This window comes from Columba livia, chromosome 4, assembly GCF_036013475.1.
Source record: "Columba livia isolate bColLiv1 breed racing homer chromosome 4, bColLiv1.pat.W.v2, whole genome shotgun sequence".
Taxonomy (NCBI): domain Eukaryota; kingdom Metazoa; phylum Chordata; class Aves; order Columbiformes; family Columbidae; genus Columba; species Columba livia.
The window spans coordinates 54,480,368-54,495,741 of record NC_088605.1 but is presented as its reverse complement, the minus strand read 5'-3'; the positions used below and the strand labels follow the sequence as shown (position 1 = coordinate 54,495,741).

The 15,374-nt window shown below is 41.7% G+C and overlaps 1 protein-coding gene across 5 annotated transcripts in view; it reads right to left on the bottom strand.

The window, feature by feature from the left end:
* The window catches only part of AFF1 (ALF transcription elongation factor 1), a 124,289-nt gene that overhangs the window by 52,674 nt on the left and 56,241 nt on the right, over positions 1–15,374 (bottom strand). The window contains exon 1 of one of the 5 annotated variants that reach the window (XM_065061807.1): positions 5,815–14,818. The exons of the other annotated variants lie outside the window; for them this stretch is intronic. Within the exon in view, the coding sequence (XP_064917879.1) occupies positions 5,815–5,826 (12 nt within the window). The 5' untranslated portion in view covers positions 5,827–14,818. Of the gene's footprint in view, positions 1–5,814; positions 14,819–15,374 lie in introns of those variants that run through there. 5 annotated transcript variants of the gene reach the window in all.

The following is a 15,374-nucleotide window of genomic DNA, read 5'->3' as shown; positions in this document are numbered from 1 at the left end:
TACTTCATACAGTGACCTAATCATTTAATGACCCAGGTTTTGCTGGACACCAGCAGGAATTAGGCTCTTAAAAGCAAACAGCATTTCACAAATAAACTATTCACTTAGACTCAAGCCAAGCACAACCACTTTGAGGGGTTTTGGTTTGTTGTGTTTTAAATCTGCACATTAAGATACTTGTTAACAATACCAGAGTATAAAAAGGATGAACTTTGGTTCTCAAATCAACAGCTTTAAAAGAAAAAAAATTTAAATCCATCAACACTTTTGAAAGCCTGCACACGCTTCCAAACCTCCACTCTTTCCCATCCAACTCTTGACCGCTACCGTATATCTTACAAAACACCCGGCACCAGTATCACAAAACCCTGGGTATTCATACTGGAAATAACTTCAAGTCACATCAGGAACTACAGTCTTTGAGCAGGTTTACTTCTGATGTCAACCATCATTTCAGGCACTAGGACGTTTTCCCTTCCACAGCAACAGCCATATAGTATGTGTTATTTTATTACAGATGGTATACTTCATTTCCAAACCCCCTAATGTGAGCCTGATCTTCATTTGAGTTCAACAAAAAGGTAAGAAAACAGTAAGTACATTTGTTAAGACCATCAAAGAAACTCGGGTTTTTAGTAGTGAGAGGTATCCCGTCGTTCTGGGGATCACCTCAGATAATTAACTCCTGCCATCTCTCAGAAGTTTCTTCCCTTTCCAAACACCACTTTTCCCTTGGAAAACCAACCGCGTTTGATTTATGATGGCAGTGGTGACACTTGATTCATTTCCCCTTAATGACTCAGTAAACAAGACTTGGAGATGCAGGCTCCTGCACTGTTTTAATACTTAACAGGACTGCTTTTCTGAACCAAGACCTTTTATTTCCCTTTCTGTTTTGAAGAACAGTACCCCATGCCACCTCTCCGCATTGCCACCATCGCAAATAAAAATCTGGAGAACAAAATGAATTGAAGAGGCAGGCTGGAGCGTGCAGCAGTAACAGAAGCTGCTGCCTGGGACACTTGTCCCAAAGAAGAAACAAAAAAAAGAAGAAAACGTGTGTTGAGAGAACAGGAGTTTCCTCTCTCTCCTTATAAAAGCAAAGTTCTTAACTGAGAAAGAGCCCAGATGCTATTTTTAAACCTTAATAGAACTTTAAGAAATATTTCTCCATGCTTCCAAACCAAGGCACTTAACCTGTAGGGAAAAAAATAGTAGGATAGCCTTTTGCTTATAAAAGTAAATTTCACCATCATTTTATAACTGACCTAAATGCAAACATAATATTTCTAGATTTTATGTTTTTGGGTTGGGAGAACAGAGTACCTTCATGTTTTTCAGTCATACATACACAGATGAAAACCATCCTCCCTGAAACAACTATTAGACCAACCTCTTAGAAGGCTTCCCTATCTTGCCACAGAAGAGTGGAAGCCACATCAAGTCTCATCTCCAGTCACCTGGTCACTCTTTCACTATAAAAACAATCTGTTGAAGTAGCTTAACTTTAACTTTCAGCTGTAAAAGCAGCATCCAAGCTGACAAGGTCTGCTTCTGAGAGGGTCTCATTGTTACTCAGCTCAACACACACACAGGTGCTCTCAACCTCTCCTCAGCCACCAGCTTTGTGTGCTCAGTGTAAAGCCCACAGCACACTCAGCTTGTTTTCCAGGTGGGTACAGAGGTCAAGGCCAGACGCAGCCTTCTAGGACCTGCTTTGCTCATGCTGCACCTAGAACAACTGGTCTAAAATTAATATTTAAAATCTGTATGTAGAAGACCCTCAACCTCTTAAATTTCAAAACACAAACATCCTTGGAAGACATTTTTACAGATCACAGATAGTGTCTTCCCAAGTCCCAGAAAGTCTTTATGGCTGGGCTCAAGTGCTGCAGAGCTGTCACATATAATTTTTATCTGCAGCTAAGCAAAGCAGGAGGTGCTGAGCTCACGTAGCTGGCTGGCATTTGAGAAGCGATCCCTCAAAGTCAGGGGTGTTAGGAAGGTTATGGGCCATCACCCTCCTAGGCTCACACAGCTGTCAGCAAACAAAGCGATGCTAAGAGGACAGGAGAGGGCCAGTTCACTGTTTCTTTTCTTGTCTGTCTAATCTGGAGGGAAGAAGTGGCTTTTTTGTTTTTTTAACATACCGTCTGAATTGTTTATAATTAAAATGTGACCAAAAGGAGATGGCTACAAGAATCACCAAGACACCAGCCAACCCCAGTCTAATGAAAAGCTTTCTGCATCTTTCCCTGAAGCAGCTTTTGAAGACAACAAACTGGAGGAGACTTAATTACTTGTGGCTCTCGCCCACTATACTAATTTCCAGATTTTCAGTGTTAGTGTTTCACTGCCTGTATTTTCCTTCATAAATGAATGCTCATATGATGATTTGTGTGAGATGTTCCCACAGATCCCACTATTTGAAATATTTCAGGGGTGTCAGCAGGCAGGTTAATAATTTCTAGTCATATGATGGATTGGGTTCAACACCTTTGTGTACTGCAATTTGTTCTGTGTGTCCTGTAAGACAAAGTCTCTACATGAGATATTTTCACATGCAAAATCCCCAAACAACCTCCTGTTAGGTGGATGACAAGCTCGTCCCTGCACACACAAGCTGTGGGACTCCAAGGAAATGTCTGGGACAGAGTAGGACACACCCAAGGGGTTACTGCTACCATCATAGCAAACAAGAAAATAAATAGCACGGTGCTTCTCTTCTTGCTTTCATTATGAAAATGCACGTAGTATTTCTGTGGTAACATGAATTCTGTATTAGCAGAGAGATGAAGGAACGGAGCTGACCCTGCAAACTACAGAGGTAGGGAAGTCGGCACATCCCTAGTATGGGTGAAGCACAGATGGTTATTATTTCAACACATCCAGCCAAGGATTAACAACACAAAACTGCAAATAGGCAACACGACAGCCAACGGTGCCTTCAGTAAAACGCATCCTTCGAATGAAAACATTCAGGTTGAAAACACTGTACCTTTCACCTTTAGCGAACAGATGATGCCCAACTGAGCCTGAATTGCAACTTGGTCTGAACAACAATGAGCTGACAGGCTGATGAAAAGAACCAAAATATTCCTTTCATAAGGAGAAGGTTGGCAGGATCCAAATTTGATATGACTTTATCTTCTGTTACATTAATTCACCCCCTCATCCTCCAAAACCTATAGCATGCTTCATAAGTCACTACTATTCAAAGTGCAATGTACATAAGGCTTATTAAAAAAAACCTCTAGTGTTCTTATGCCATGTTAAAAAAATACAAACTTTAAAATAAATATATATCACAGTGTTAATAAGGAATTGTTCTGCACATTGTTTATTTTACAATAGACTTTTACAATGTGCACTCACCCTGCCATTGCGCTTGTTTTAGAGAAACAGAAAAATACCTCTGAATATATACAGTAATCAGTCTTAAAAATCATGGGGAAGTGGTCAAAATTTTATGCATTTCTGTGGGCTTGATGCCTGAACTTTAGGAATTTTTCCCTTTTGGGGTGCTTTGTTTATCGAATGCAATAGTGCATTAAAACAAATATTTGAATTTAGGCTCTCCTTCAAGAGGAATAAGTTCTCTCAAAAGTTCTGCTAATACAGAAATGTAATTTTCTCAACATGTCTCAAGAAAAGGAAAAGGTATTGTTACGTTGCTGCTATTCATTCTACATTCAAGCAGCAAAAGAGGAAAACAGATATTCTGAAAACTTTAACTCTGTTTTGGGTTTGTTGTGTTGTTGTTTTTTATTGTTGTTTTTCTTTTTAATGGACATATTTTCCTTTTGACTAAATGAAGCTTAAGAAGACAGCCAAGATAATATTTCTGCCTGTGGCATAATTTAAACAATGCAACAATATATTAAATAGTGATAATTACTATTTATCTTGAAAGGAAAGTACACATCCGGATAAGTCACCCAAACTGGAGTTTCTGTAAGTAACGGGAATGGAAGTTTAGGTGAAGTTTTATTTCTTTTACAAATATTGAAACAGACTAACCAGTTAAAAATCAGTCCATGAGTCCAATGCTATCAAGCTCTATTTCCTTAGCGGCCAAAGCAAACATCACACTTGTTCTTTCCTCTTTCAATTAAAGAAAAGCTCTTTCGGAAGAATAGGTAGAAAAGGCCAAAGCGATTTAATCCAGTACCCCGGAGAAGCAAGACTCATAGACAGCAGTAATGCTTTTTATGAGACGAACGCAGCTGTGAGGAAGGGAGGGAACAGAGGACACTTCCCAGCAGCAGCTCCTTCCCAGGCCCAAAACAAACGCTCAGTTGCGTCCATGGGCAGCTGCAGTTTGCTTTCCACGTGGTTGGGTACATGCAAAGGCTGACAGCAGAGCCTCTCTGGGAAACGCAGCTAGACCTGTTACTCTGAGCAGTACGGCCGGCCAAGATCACGTCTCACACTATTTGCTACACCCGACTGCATGCAAAAAGAGCACCTCGATATCTAATGACATTTATGAACTGCTGGACCGGTTGAACAATTTGGTGAGAAAATGCAACGCTGCTAATGCAGTTTAGAAACAGAAACTAGTGTGTGGAAAAGAAGCAGATCAAAAAGGTAGTAATATCACCTTTTCCAACCGGGAATGAAAATATCCTGCTGCTTAAAAAAAAGCACTAATTTATTGTCTAAGTAATAAACACTCATCACTATGATGATGAAAACTGACAACTAAAGCTTGGGAGGGAGTGGGATATAAAAATCATTCAGACAGCGACATCATTAGACATCAGTGAAAATGAAAAATGAGACCTGAAACTTCAAAGCCCACAACAACCACACAAGGAAACAAATAAGATATGCATAATTGATAGGAAACAGACTATGCTGAGTGCTACACCAGGGCAAGAATACCACTGCTTTCCAAATGCTATTTCAAACACTGACATATTGGTATAGTTGAGCTTTGGAGATAGCACAGCACATCAGCCAGAAATGCTGAAATTCGGCATCAGTGTAGCACTGGTTTAGCACCAGCTAACTCGGGTCCCCACTGGCAGGGCTGCTCTCAGAGCTGGACCCCTGCATCACTGGTGACACAGATGATGCCTAAGGAGCATCCTTAAACTGCAAAACCCCACTTCTGCCATGGTTCAATGGTACCCAGTAAAAACCCCGCGAAGTAAGAAATAAAAAATTAAGCGTGTGGTAAACATTTCCTTTCACTCCAACAATGCAAAGAATCAGATCAAAGACCAAAAGGTGCTCAAAATAGCATTAGGGAAGTATTAACGTGACACCCAGCGGACAAAGAGGAATCTGTGTTTTATTGCTGAAAATACATCTCTTAAACAAGACACCAAGGGTGTGAAACAGGCAAAATATTGTCAAAATAATTCACAGGCTTGAAACAGGCAAATTCACTCTCTGAGGAAACATCTCCAGCAGCATTCATGTCATTAGAGGAGTGACCCCCAGCCTGGCATGTAGCTATGAAGTGCTGCTTGGCTGGGGAGGAGCATAACTATACAAAGGCATTTTAAGACTTGCCTTGCTTGGAAGCTCTTTCATTCTTTGCTAACTACAGAAGTTAACTTGATTTATGTGAGGCAGCCTGCAACTACAAGACTCACTGAAAACAGCGTTGTTTCCCACCAGCCCATCCTTCAGCAACCTGCTCCCAGCCAGACACAGAAGCCGGACCTAGGCGAGGTCCTCCCGGACCTCATGGGGCTTGGTCACCTGCCCGGGGGTTTCACCGCCTCCCACTCGAGCCAACGCCTGGAATCGCCCTGGCAGAGGCAGCTTCAATACCCAACCACGCTTGTGTGGTGCACTTACCTCCGTGAACATGTCTTACTGCCTTCCTACATGGCAGGGGAGATTTCCTGTTTTCATACATTCCCTTGTCAGCCCTAATCAGTGTCAGTAGGTTGTGGTGTCTTTTGTGCTGGCGGTGGCAGCCCCGACAGGAAAGAACTTTTAATCTCTTCCCTCGCACCAAGCCATGAGAAGCCGTGAGTGCTCCCAGGCATAACTCCCTTGGCTCCACTCCGAAAAAACGTTCTCTCAAGCACACGGTTGCTTAGCAATATTTGCCTTCCCCCTGTACAGTTCAAATTGGCAACATCTGTCCCTCCGGCGCTTTCCACTTGTGCAAGAAACAGTGCGGAGAGTTTAAAAAATTCTATAGACAGGTTGGTGGAGGACGTTTCGCATGAGCTATTAGAGCTGCTTTGGCATTTTATTGCTGGTTTATTTCCAGCCTGGATAAAATGTGTGGCTTCTTCCAAAGGAGAGGCACAGAAGGGAAGAAAAGTCTTTTGCACCCAGTGGGACTCCCTGTTAAATCAAATATAACAAGTAGCTTTTTCTGTTTACATAATTACATCTGCATGCTATGGATTGGTTAAAAAAAAAAAAAAAAGGGGGGCAAAACAACAACAAAACCCCAAACCAAAACACAGCACTACCATATAATTCTCCACTGTCCACTGGGATTGACTCTGATTTTTCCTAAGATACTGCATGCACATCAGGTGAGAGAAAACAAGAGAAGACAAAATCTGTTTATGTATTTTAAAATGCAAAGGCTGTATGCAACCCCAAGCCCATCACCAGCAGCGCTCTGTCAAACCCCCAAACTGCTCATGTCTGTGAAACCACCCCAAGGAGCAGTGATCGGGGTCCGTGCCTCTGGATGTACCTGCAGAACAGCTGCTAAAGCAAAGGAAAGGAGAGGAGAGAAAAAATTAAAAAAAAAAAAAAGGAAATGTCGGAGCAGAAAAGGTACCAACTGCTTTTGCTTCTGAGAGCCAAAAAGGGCCATGAAGACGCAGGTCAAAGGACACATCTTCGGGCACTTAGTATAACAACAAGCAGCAAAAAATCCTGTATTTGAGCTTTCCCTGGCTGCAGTTCATTTCAGCTCACGCTTGCCACAATGCATAAGGGTTACAAGAAAGGCCTCAGGCTGCAACAGCTTTGGATATTTACATGCAAGTTATTAGGGATGTTTTCTGGGAATGGCATAGCTCAGTTTAAGTCCTTATAGTAAAGATTTGTTTGTTTGTTTAGGTTTTTTTTCTTATACAAGACAGTCAGAAAAATCAAATTGAGTTAATTAGACTAATGCTATTACAAGAAACTTGAATATTAAAGTATCATTATATATGCATGTGAAGAAACTATAAAAATAAATTATTTCGTCAAGTGATTTTTAAAAAAGTAATTACAACCCCCTCTTCTCCTAGAAATGCAGAATTCATCCACTTGCAAAGCTGCGAGCGAACACCCCAACGACTCCCAACATCACTGGCACCAACCACTATGCCCAGTGAGAGGATACTGGTGGAATCAAAGTTCAGTTTCTTCTAAGCAAATGACTTCTGCCACGTTGAAGAGTGAGAGCCACCCCAGACTTAGGCACTTTATGCCGCAATATAAACCCCAGTAACAAACTCCATCCTGGTTGTTAAAGAGATGCTTCTAAAGGGAAGTCTGACGAATGGCTAGCTAACTGTATACTGTAAAAAGCTGATGGATACTTCAACCTACAGAAAAATAACTTCAGGAGCTGCCACCACATTCATTCCCCTCACCTCACACACCACGCCCATCTCACTGCTCCCTGGCTTGGTCCAGCGGCAAAGGGGATAGATAGGAGAGGAAAGACTGGGAAAAATCAGTGCAACATAAATGCAGGAGGAGAGCAGGAAAAGAGGTAAAGTAATTGTGATTCATGGTCTCCAACAATATATTTATCCCTTTTTTGCCTGTTCCATTTTATTTTAACAGAGGGAAAGATACTGCAGCTTCGAGGCTCCATTGAAGCATGAAGTTTTCCATAAAGGTTTCTAAAATACGACCAACTAATGCAGTGTAGGCTGCAGACAACCGATGGATTAAGTAAGCTGTGTCCAGGACAGAAAAATTTTCAACTAAAAACTCCAGAGGTATTCTTAAATCATAAATCATTTTCAAACAAACCATACACATCTCACATTTAAACAGATATCAGGTCAGAAAGAGAGCTACTCCTCAACCTTTCATTTTAACACACTTATCACCCCAGGCTAAGAGAAAATAGTCTGTCAGGGACTGCCTAACATCAAGAGCAATGTGGACTTTCAAAAGAGTGTGAACTTGTTGGTTTGGGGTTTTTTCCTTCCAGAATTACATCTATAACAAAACAAAACAAAAACAACACCAGACACCACACACAAACAAAACAACGACAATATAATAAAAACAAAACCAAACACACCGTTATTTACACCTCTTACAATCAAAGACCTTACGACTACAAGATGGTGGAGTCTGGATACCAGGCAGAGAAACTGATGAGGCCACCACAGTCATGCCCTCCTCCTCCAAGATAAATGTCTGGCTTTACTTTTGAAACTGGCAGTGATAAGCTGTCAGTGGCTGTGCTTTGTTTGGAGCTCATTACCATGCATATCGCCTGCCACCTCTCCCTGCCATCAGTGCTTGCTTTGAAGTCGCCTTGTTGGAAGGTTTGGCTGTCATCTGCTCTTCGCCTTCTCCTCAGGCTTTCCAGATCACTTCTCTTGTTTATTAGTCATAATATTGGGCAGTAACAACCATTGCATCAGCAGTATGAAATGCCTCCTGTAATGCTTCTGTGGTTAATCACAACCTCCTTTGTGATATGCACCCACAGTAAGGAACTAGAGGTCTATTTTCACTTGCTGCTTCTTCCCCATAACAATTCCCTCTTTGATACGTCACTATATGAGCGTATATTACTCTGTTCGCCCAACGGCTTTGCACACCAGCAGTCACCATTTGAGACCCATATGACGAATAATCAAAGATAACACTGACACACAGTTTTCTTGTTTCCACAAAGACTTTTAGCAGGAGTGTTAGGCAATTGCTACAAACTATTCCTATCTACACAAGGTTTGAAAACAACCACTTTGGTTTAACAAAACAGTTGAAACCAACCAACCAATCCCTCCCTGACATATCATCCCAGGAGCTGGTAATTCTTCTCCCTTGCAAGTTTACTGTCCCAAACAGGCTGCTTCACAACCAGTAACGATCATGCACTAGCAGCACCCTCCTGACAGTCAGGGAACAGTTTCCATTCCCAAACTAGGCTGTTTAATCTATTTTTCTGCAGTCACTCCCTTCATCGAATTGCTCCTTTCCTTAAGTTGCTATCGAAGCAGCAAAGCCTTGTCTGCAAAGGCACAGGCTGCCTCTGCATTTAAAAGATGTGTGCAGAAAATTTCATCCAGTAAAAAAAGTTGCAAATAATTGTTTCCAATTCTTAATTTTAGGAAAGCAGCAACATTTGTCATTTGCCCAACTAAAATAAGACTCTTTGATGTTCAGAAGTAAATAAAGCTGTCCATAATGCAGCCATCTGCAAGGTGCAGTTTGATGCTTGGTTTCAAATTCAGAACACTGTTCAGGGTCAAGCAACATGCCCTCCTTCTGCTGAAATTTAACTTTCAGCAGCTCTGGCAAAGGACTTTACTATGATCACTGGATGGGTAGCAGATGTTCAAGCAATGACAGCAATGGTTAAGCTTTCAGGGTAGAAGATGGGAGCCCTCTGGATGAGCCAAAAAAAATTCCTTCAGAGGACAGAAAATACCCAGCACACAACTCATGGTGTCATGGTTTTACTCCTGAGTTACGTCAACATGACTTTTACAGTCAGTGAAACCAAAACGATGATACTTCTCAAGACACATGATTCCAGGTTCCCAAAAAGAAATGCTACTTCTTTTAGACAAATGCTTTCCTGGAAAAAAACAAGCCAGGCCTCCAAACGTTTGTAAACAACTAAACCAGAGACCGCAAGCTTTAGACTAAGCACAGCACGCAGACAAGCACTGCAAGTGTGATTTGGGTTTGCTTAAGCAATTATAACACAAGGAAAGCATCCTCATATCAAACTCTTGCAGGACAGACAGACTCTTCAACAATGTTTTCACACACCTTCAAGTGATGTTTCCTTACCTCCTTGCTTCTTTCCTTCCCTGGGAAACACAGGCAGCAGCAGCAAATGCCAACAAACAGCACCACAAACTCTGTGCTGTCCCTCAGACCACAGCTACCCTAACCTAACTGCAGCCCCAGCGGCACAGCTACCTTCCCCTCACTCTCTCCAGCCCATACAAACTCACGTAGTTGGCAACAGACAATTCCAGCTTGAAAAAGAGTTAGGAAACCTCAGGGATCCAGCAAAACCATCTGACTGAAATTTTCCATACTCGCTCACAAGGCACTGAGCACATGCAATTTAATGCTTTTACGTACTTAGGCACTTGTCCTGATCCACACATTGCTGCTGCCCTGAGTTTCAAGAATATTAACCTGACAACGCCAAGCGCTCAGGAGAAATGTGAGAATTTGTCATATATACGTTTTGCGATTTGTTGTGTTAGACAGAGCTTGACAGAGTAACTTACAGCACTTGCTGTTTTTCCCCCTCAATTCCAAACTATTGCTTCTTGCTTCACTTACCAGAGCCCACAACAAACACTCTGCTTTGAAGACAGGGTTATCAATTTCACTTCAATAACACTTTTTCCGCATAACTACATCTGTTTCTATGGACAATTATTCACTTACCTTCGTAATTGTTGTGTGTGTTTGTCCCCATTGTACACAGGAAGGTTTGCAAAATTACTCTTACATACTCTTGCTGGATGTGCATTTTACTCATTGACGTGCGGCCACTGATATCAAATGGGTTATTGCAGAAAAGAAGTGGCTGTTTACATACACAACATTTAACAAGCACTAATTTTGTTCTCCACAGCAATGGTGACAACAGAAGTGCTCTTAAGTTCTCCTTAAATTCAGCTTGGTGGCTCCTGACTTCGCAAACTGCAGAGGACTATGGTTTTCTTTTGTTGGGTGTTTGCTTGGGTTTTTTTGTCTCCTCTTTTTAAAAACAGCACTCTTCACAGTTACCAAAGAGAAAAGCAATGATCTAAATGCTGTGCTGGAATCATAACTCATTCTGGTAAGGATGGCTGATCACATGCCCTTCATAGGAAGAACAACAACCTAAAATACCTCAACCAAAATACTTCCCAGTGATTAATATGCTGTGGCAGCTAATTTAAACCCAAGTTGCTTGCAGCACTTCAGATGACACACTAACTTCTAAAGTCATCTGGAAAGATGCAAGACAGTTTATGTACCTTATCTATCCTGCTCTTGCTCTCTGCAGGATTTGAAATCCCCATCTAACTACTCTTTCTCAGTCTCCTGTTGCTTTGCAAAGTGATGGATTTACCAACCAAATTTGGACAAATGTTCTGCAATGGTGCCCACAGACACTCTGTGGCGGGAAGATGGGCTTGGTTTAAGCCAAAGAGCTAAGCCCATCCATACCTGATGGGAGAAGCTGGCAAGGACTCAACCACTCTCTCAGAAACCCCATTTCTTGGCATCTTCTCCTTCCCCTCCTCACCACACGCTCCAGGCGGATGCAGGTTCCCTCTTCCTTTCCTCACACTGATGCTCCCTAGTTGGACTTCCAAGCAACAAGAACACAAACTACCCAACTGGTGGCCTGAGGGCTAAATGTCGCACTACGCATTATTCATCTCTTTTGAAAAACAAAACAAACAAAAAAATCCTCTAATAGTATTCTGCAGAAAAGCCAAGCCCACACCTTGGAGCACAGTGAACAAGCAAGGATCTCAAACCTGGAAAGACTTGCAGCTGAGTCACTAGTTGAACACTGGACCTGAATGTGCCTTCTCTAAGCATCACAAAGAGGAAGATGAACAAGACTACTGCTAATTTACGACTTCTGCAGCCTGACACATGAACTCTGAACAGCAGAGTATGGTTCAACTGAAGTAACAATACAAGATGTCCTTTTGGCTTTTGAGCCAGCCACCTGCTCCTTGCCCCATATGCCCTCATCCTTCAGCTCTTGCAGAGCACGCTTTGCTACAGAGGCAACAAGCAAACATTAAAAATCTAGTAGTAACAATTGTCATCAGCATTTGATCTGCTTCTTTAACAGTCACATACTAACAAACAAACAAATTTGCACACTGAAGTAAGGAAATCCTTCTCCAATCACATAAGGCAGAAAAAAACCCCATATCACTAATCTCCATCCTATTCAATACATGACAAATAGGTATAGGGTTGGTAGAAAGAAGATGATAGTAGCTTAATGCTAAATATTCTTGTATTCATTAGGTATGACCAAATGGCATCGCTATATATATTTTTCAAGATTTTCATTTTTAAAGAATACGGGATTACAGCAACACATTTATTTCTAGTTTACAGGGCACCTGTCTGACCACTAGTGCCAGAAGAAGAGCTGCTGTGAACAGACGTCAGTGAAAAATTATTTATCTAAAGTGGACTTTTTATTTTTGTCATCCAAGCTTCTTTCTAGGTATTTAGTTATTTCTATATACTATGCACCGATCATGTTTTAACGGGTGACTGTTCATAAATGTGTACTGAGGTGAACAGAATTTGATGACAGCAATCCCATTTTGAATGCAGAGATCTTTGTATGTACCCTGTGCGTCAGGATAATACAGTATTACCAAAAAGACTTAATACGTCTGGGCTTTTTAATTGATTATCGGTAGTTTTGGTTTTTGTTTGTTTTAAAAATTGGTTGCTTCCCTATTTGCTTCTTCATTTGCAGGTGAAAGAGGAGAGTCCATTGATGTCTCATTGAGATAAAAGGAGCTACTTGCTAACTTTATGAAACGGCTAGGAAAACAAAGCCAAATCTTCAGTGAGCATCAAGTCCTGTACATTCCTTCAGACACTATGCGCTTGGTAATGCTTTAGGCTTTATAAACACTCTCTCTCAAGGCAGCCTAACTTCATCTCGGTGCTGCCGTCAAGCCAATTCCCTTGAAGACATCACAGTCTTTGTCAATAGAGGTAATACAAGGATCTCTTTTGGTGCTGTGGCTCTCCTAAAGACATAAAAAGAGAGAACAGCTTTAAAAGCATCTTTGTTTAGGGGCTAGTCAGAGAGGTAAAACCTGGCACATTAAGAAAAGGAATACATCTAAGCTTCACGTATGTTATATTTTTAAGTCTTCTCACAGTAAGTTTGGAAAAATGCCTTAAAGAGAAGGGGATGATGTTTGAAAGTGAAGGTTTTTATTTGGGGAAGAGGGGAAGGAGCCATTCAACATCTTTGTGTGAATGCAAAGTGAGTCACTGCACAGTTATCCAGTGGATTAATTCACTCTGCAGTGAATCTGCTTGTCTATTCAGACTGGAAGGCTTAACTTGTCAGTGTTGCCATGAACAGAAGCTGTCAATAACGAATTCACAGCTGCAGGTGACATATGCCTTAGAAATTCAATTAACCAATGCGGTAGAAGAAATGGCTTTCCCAAGTGATGTCAAGGAACATCATGGGAAAAACTGTATTGGGCATGTGGCTATTCAGTATAACTGAGGCCGAAGAGCATAATAAATGTGTAAAACCATGCTCCCAGTTTCTGGGAGGAAGAGAGAAGAGAACAGGAGAGTTTCTGCTGGCCTAGACCTATTTTCACTGTCAGGGTCACAGGAGGGCAGGAGCCTCCCTGCAGCTCCTGTTTCACCAAAAACAAAAGGGAGGCCCAACCTTTCGGCAAAATACCCCCTGATTAGCCTTCCCAAGATCCTTCCTTTGGGTGAATCGTTCACCTCCACGCAACATACCTCACTGGCTGTTTCCCAAAAGCAAACCAGCCCAGCTCTGTTCCCCAGTCACCTCTCATCCTGCATATCCAACACACAGGGAATACACCCAGGTGTGCAACCATACTGGTTCTTCCTCTTTGCTCTCCAGGATTTAGTGCTGAAAGACGGTATCATCAAATGGATGTTAATCATTGAAACCAAGCAGAACTAAATATGATAATGACAAGCCTGACACAAGCAGGAAGTCACAGATTTTTCACTAGAGCTTACAGAGCCATTACCCAAAATACCTGCACACAGACAACAGTCAGAGGCCACAGCTTAAAGATACCTACCTCAAATGAGGATCATTCAGCATATTCACAAAAGGTTTCATTTATCAGCTTTGAAATGGACGAAGCATATAATTAAAACCAAGGGTTTGGCTTGTGCAGAACCACTTCTTTCATTAGCTTTAATTCCCTTTTTATTGTATTCTTACTCTGCCACAGATCCAGTAGCACTCCCACACAGGCACAGGTAATGCTACTTGGTAACGCTCTGGCAGTCGTAGGATTTTTATGGGGATTTGGATTCAGAGTCCTGTGCTCAATGGAAAGTGACAAAGAAGTTTCATTCAGCACACAGCATCATAGATAATGCTGTCCTATCTAAAAATCAGATTGAAACACAGATACACAAGATGACATAAAAAGCACAAAGATGGGAAAAGAGGATGAAAATAGAAATAGGACCAGGAGAGCTGAGAGAGAACAAGGAAGTCTCATTTCTGAAAAATAAGGATGGTCTCTCTCAAAAGAAAAAAAAAATTAAAAACCCTACACCCAAACCAAAGAGTTTTAAAACCAGAAATGCCCTTTATCTTTTTGGCAATGAGTAATGCAGAAGGTAAGGCCCTGCACTGCTTTACTTCTCCCCCAGGAGTAAAATACCCAGTCAAGCAAATAATGAAATGCAGACCACACTGCACTTCCTATTTTGAGGAACTGTGCAATGCCAAACCTACTTCAAAGCAAATGAAGTCTCTGAGCACAAAAGTATTTTCACAACTTCTCAACAATGTCATTTTGCCAGTTTCCTCTCATTTTCCATAAGAAATGGCCTACAGTTATTTGCAGCTGATCAAATAATCCTACACCCTTTTCCACAGAATGCAGACCACACCTCCCACCCTCCCTTTTTATTACAAAGGCAAAACAATTTGAAAGCTATCTATCTAGCTCTCCTCACCCAGCTGCCTTAAATCAGTGCTGTGGGATCTCACATCCCCTCGTGCACGGCAATATTCTAAGAGCTGAAGGATGAGTGTGGCAAAACTGACAAAAGTACCTGGGAACTGAGTGTCCCCAAGTTTGCAGGAGGCTGAGCCACAAGGCTGGCAGAGTCTGCGCCGGTCCCTCAGCAAAGCTGAAACAAGGGGCATTTCCTGAACAACACACACGCAACAGCACTGCTTCTCCTCTTCAACTGCTTTACCAGCATGAGCTTCAAGCTGCTTTATCCTATGGCAGGTCTGAGAAATCCGAGGCTTCTGCCTCCATCACACATGACAAATCAGACAGGAGATCTTGGGGTCAGCAAAAAACTGATGGAGTACAACAAGGAATTTTGCTGTACCAAAACAATTATAAAGGAAAGAACTGCTTCTCAACTGCCTGGTTAAGAAACTAATATGCTTCCAGCCATTCCCCTCCTTTAAACAACACACCTGAAAGCCACTACAC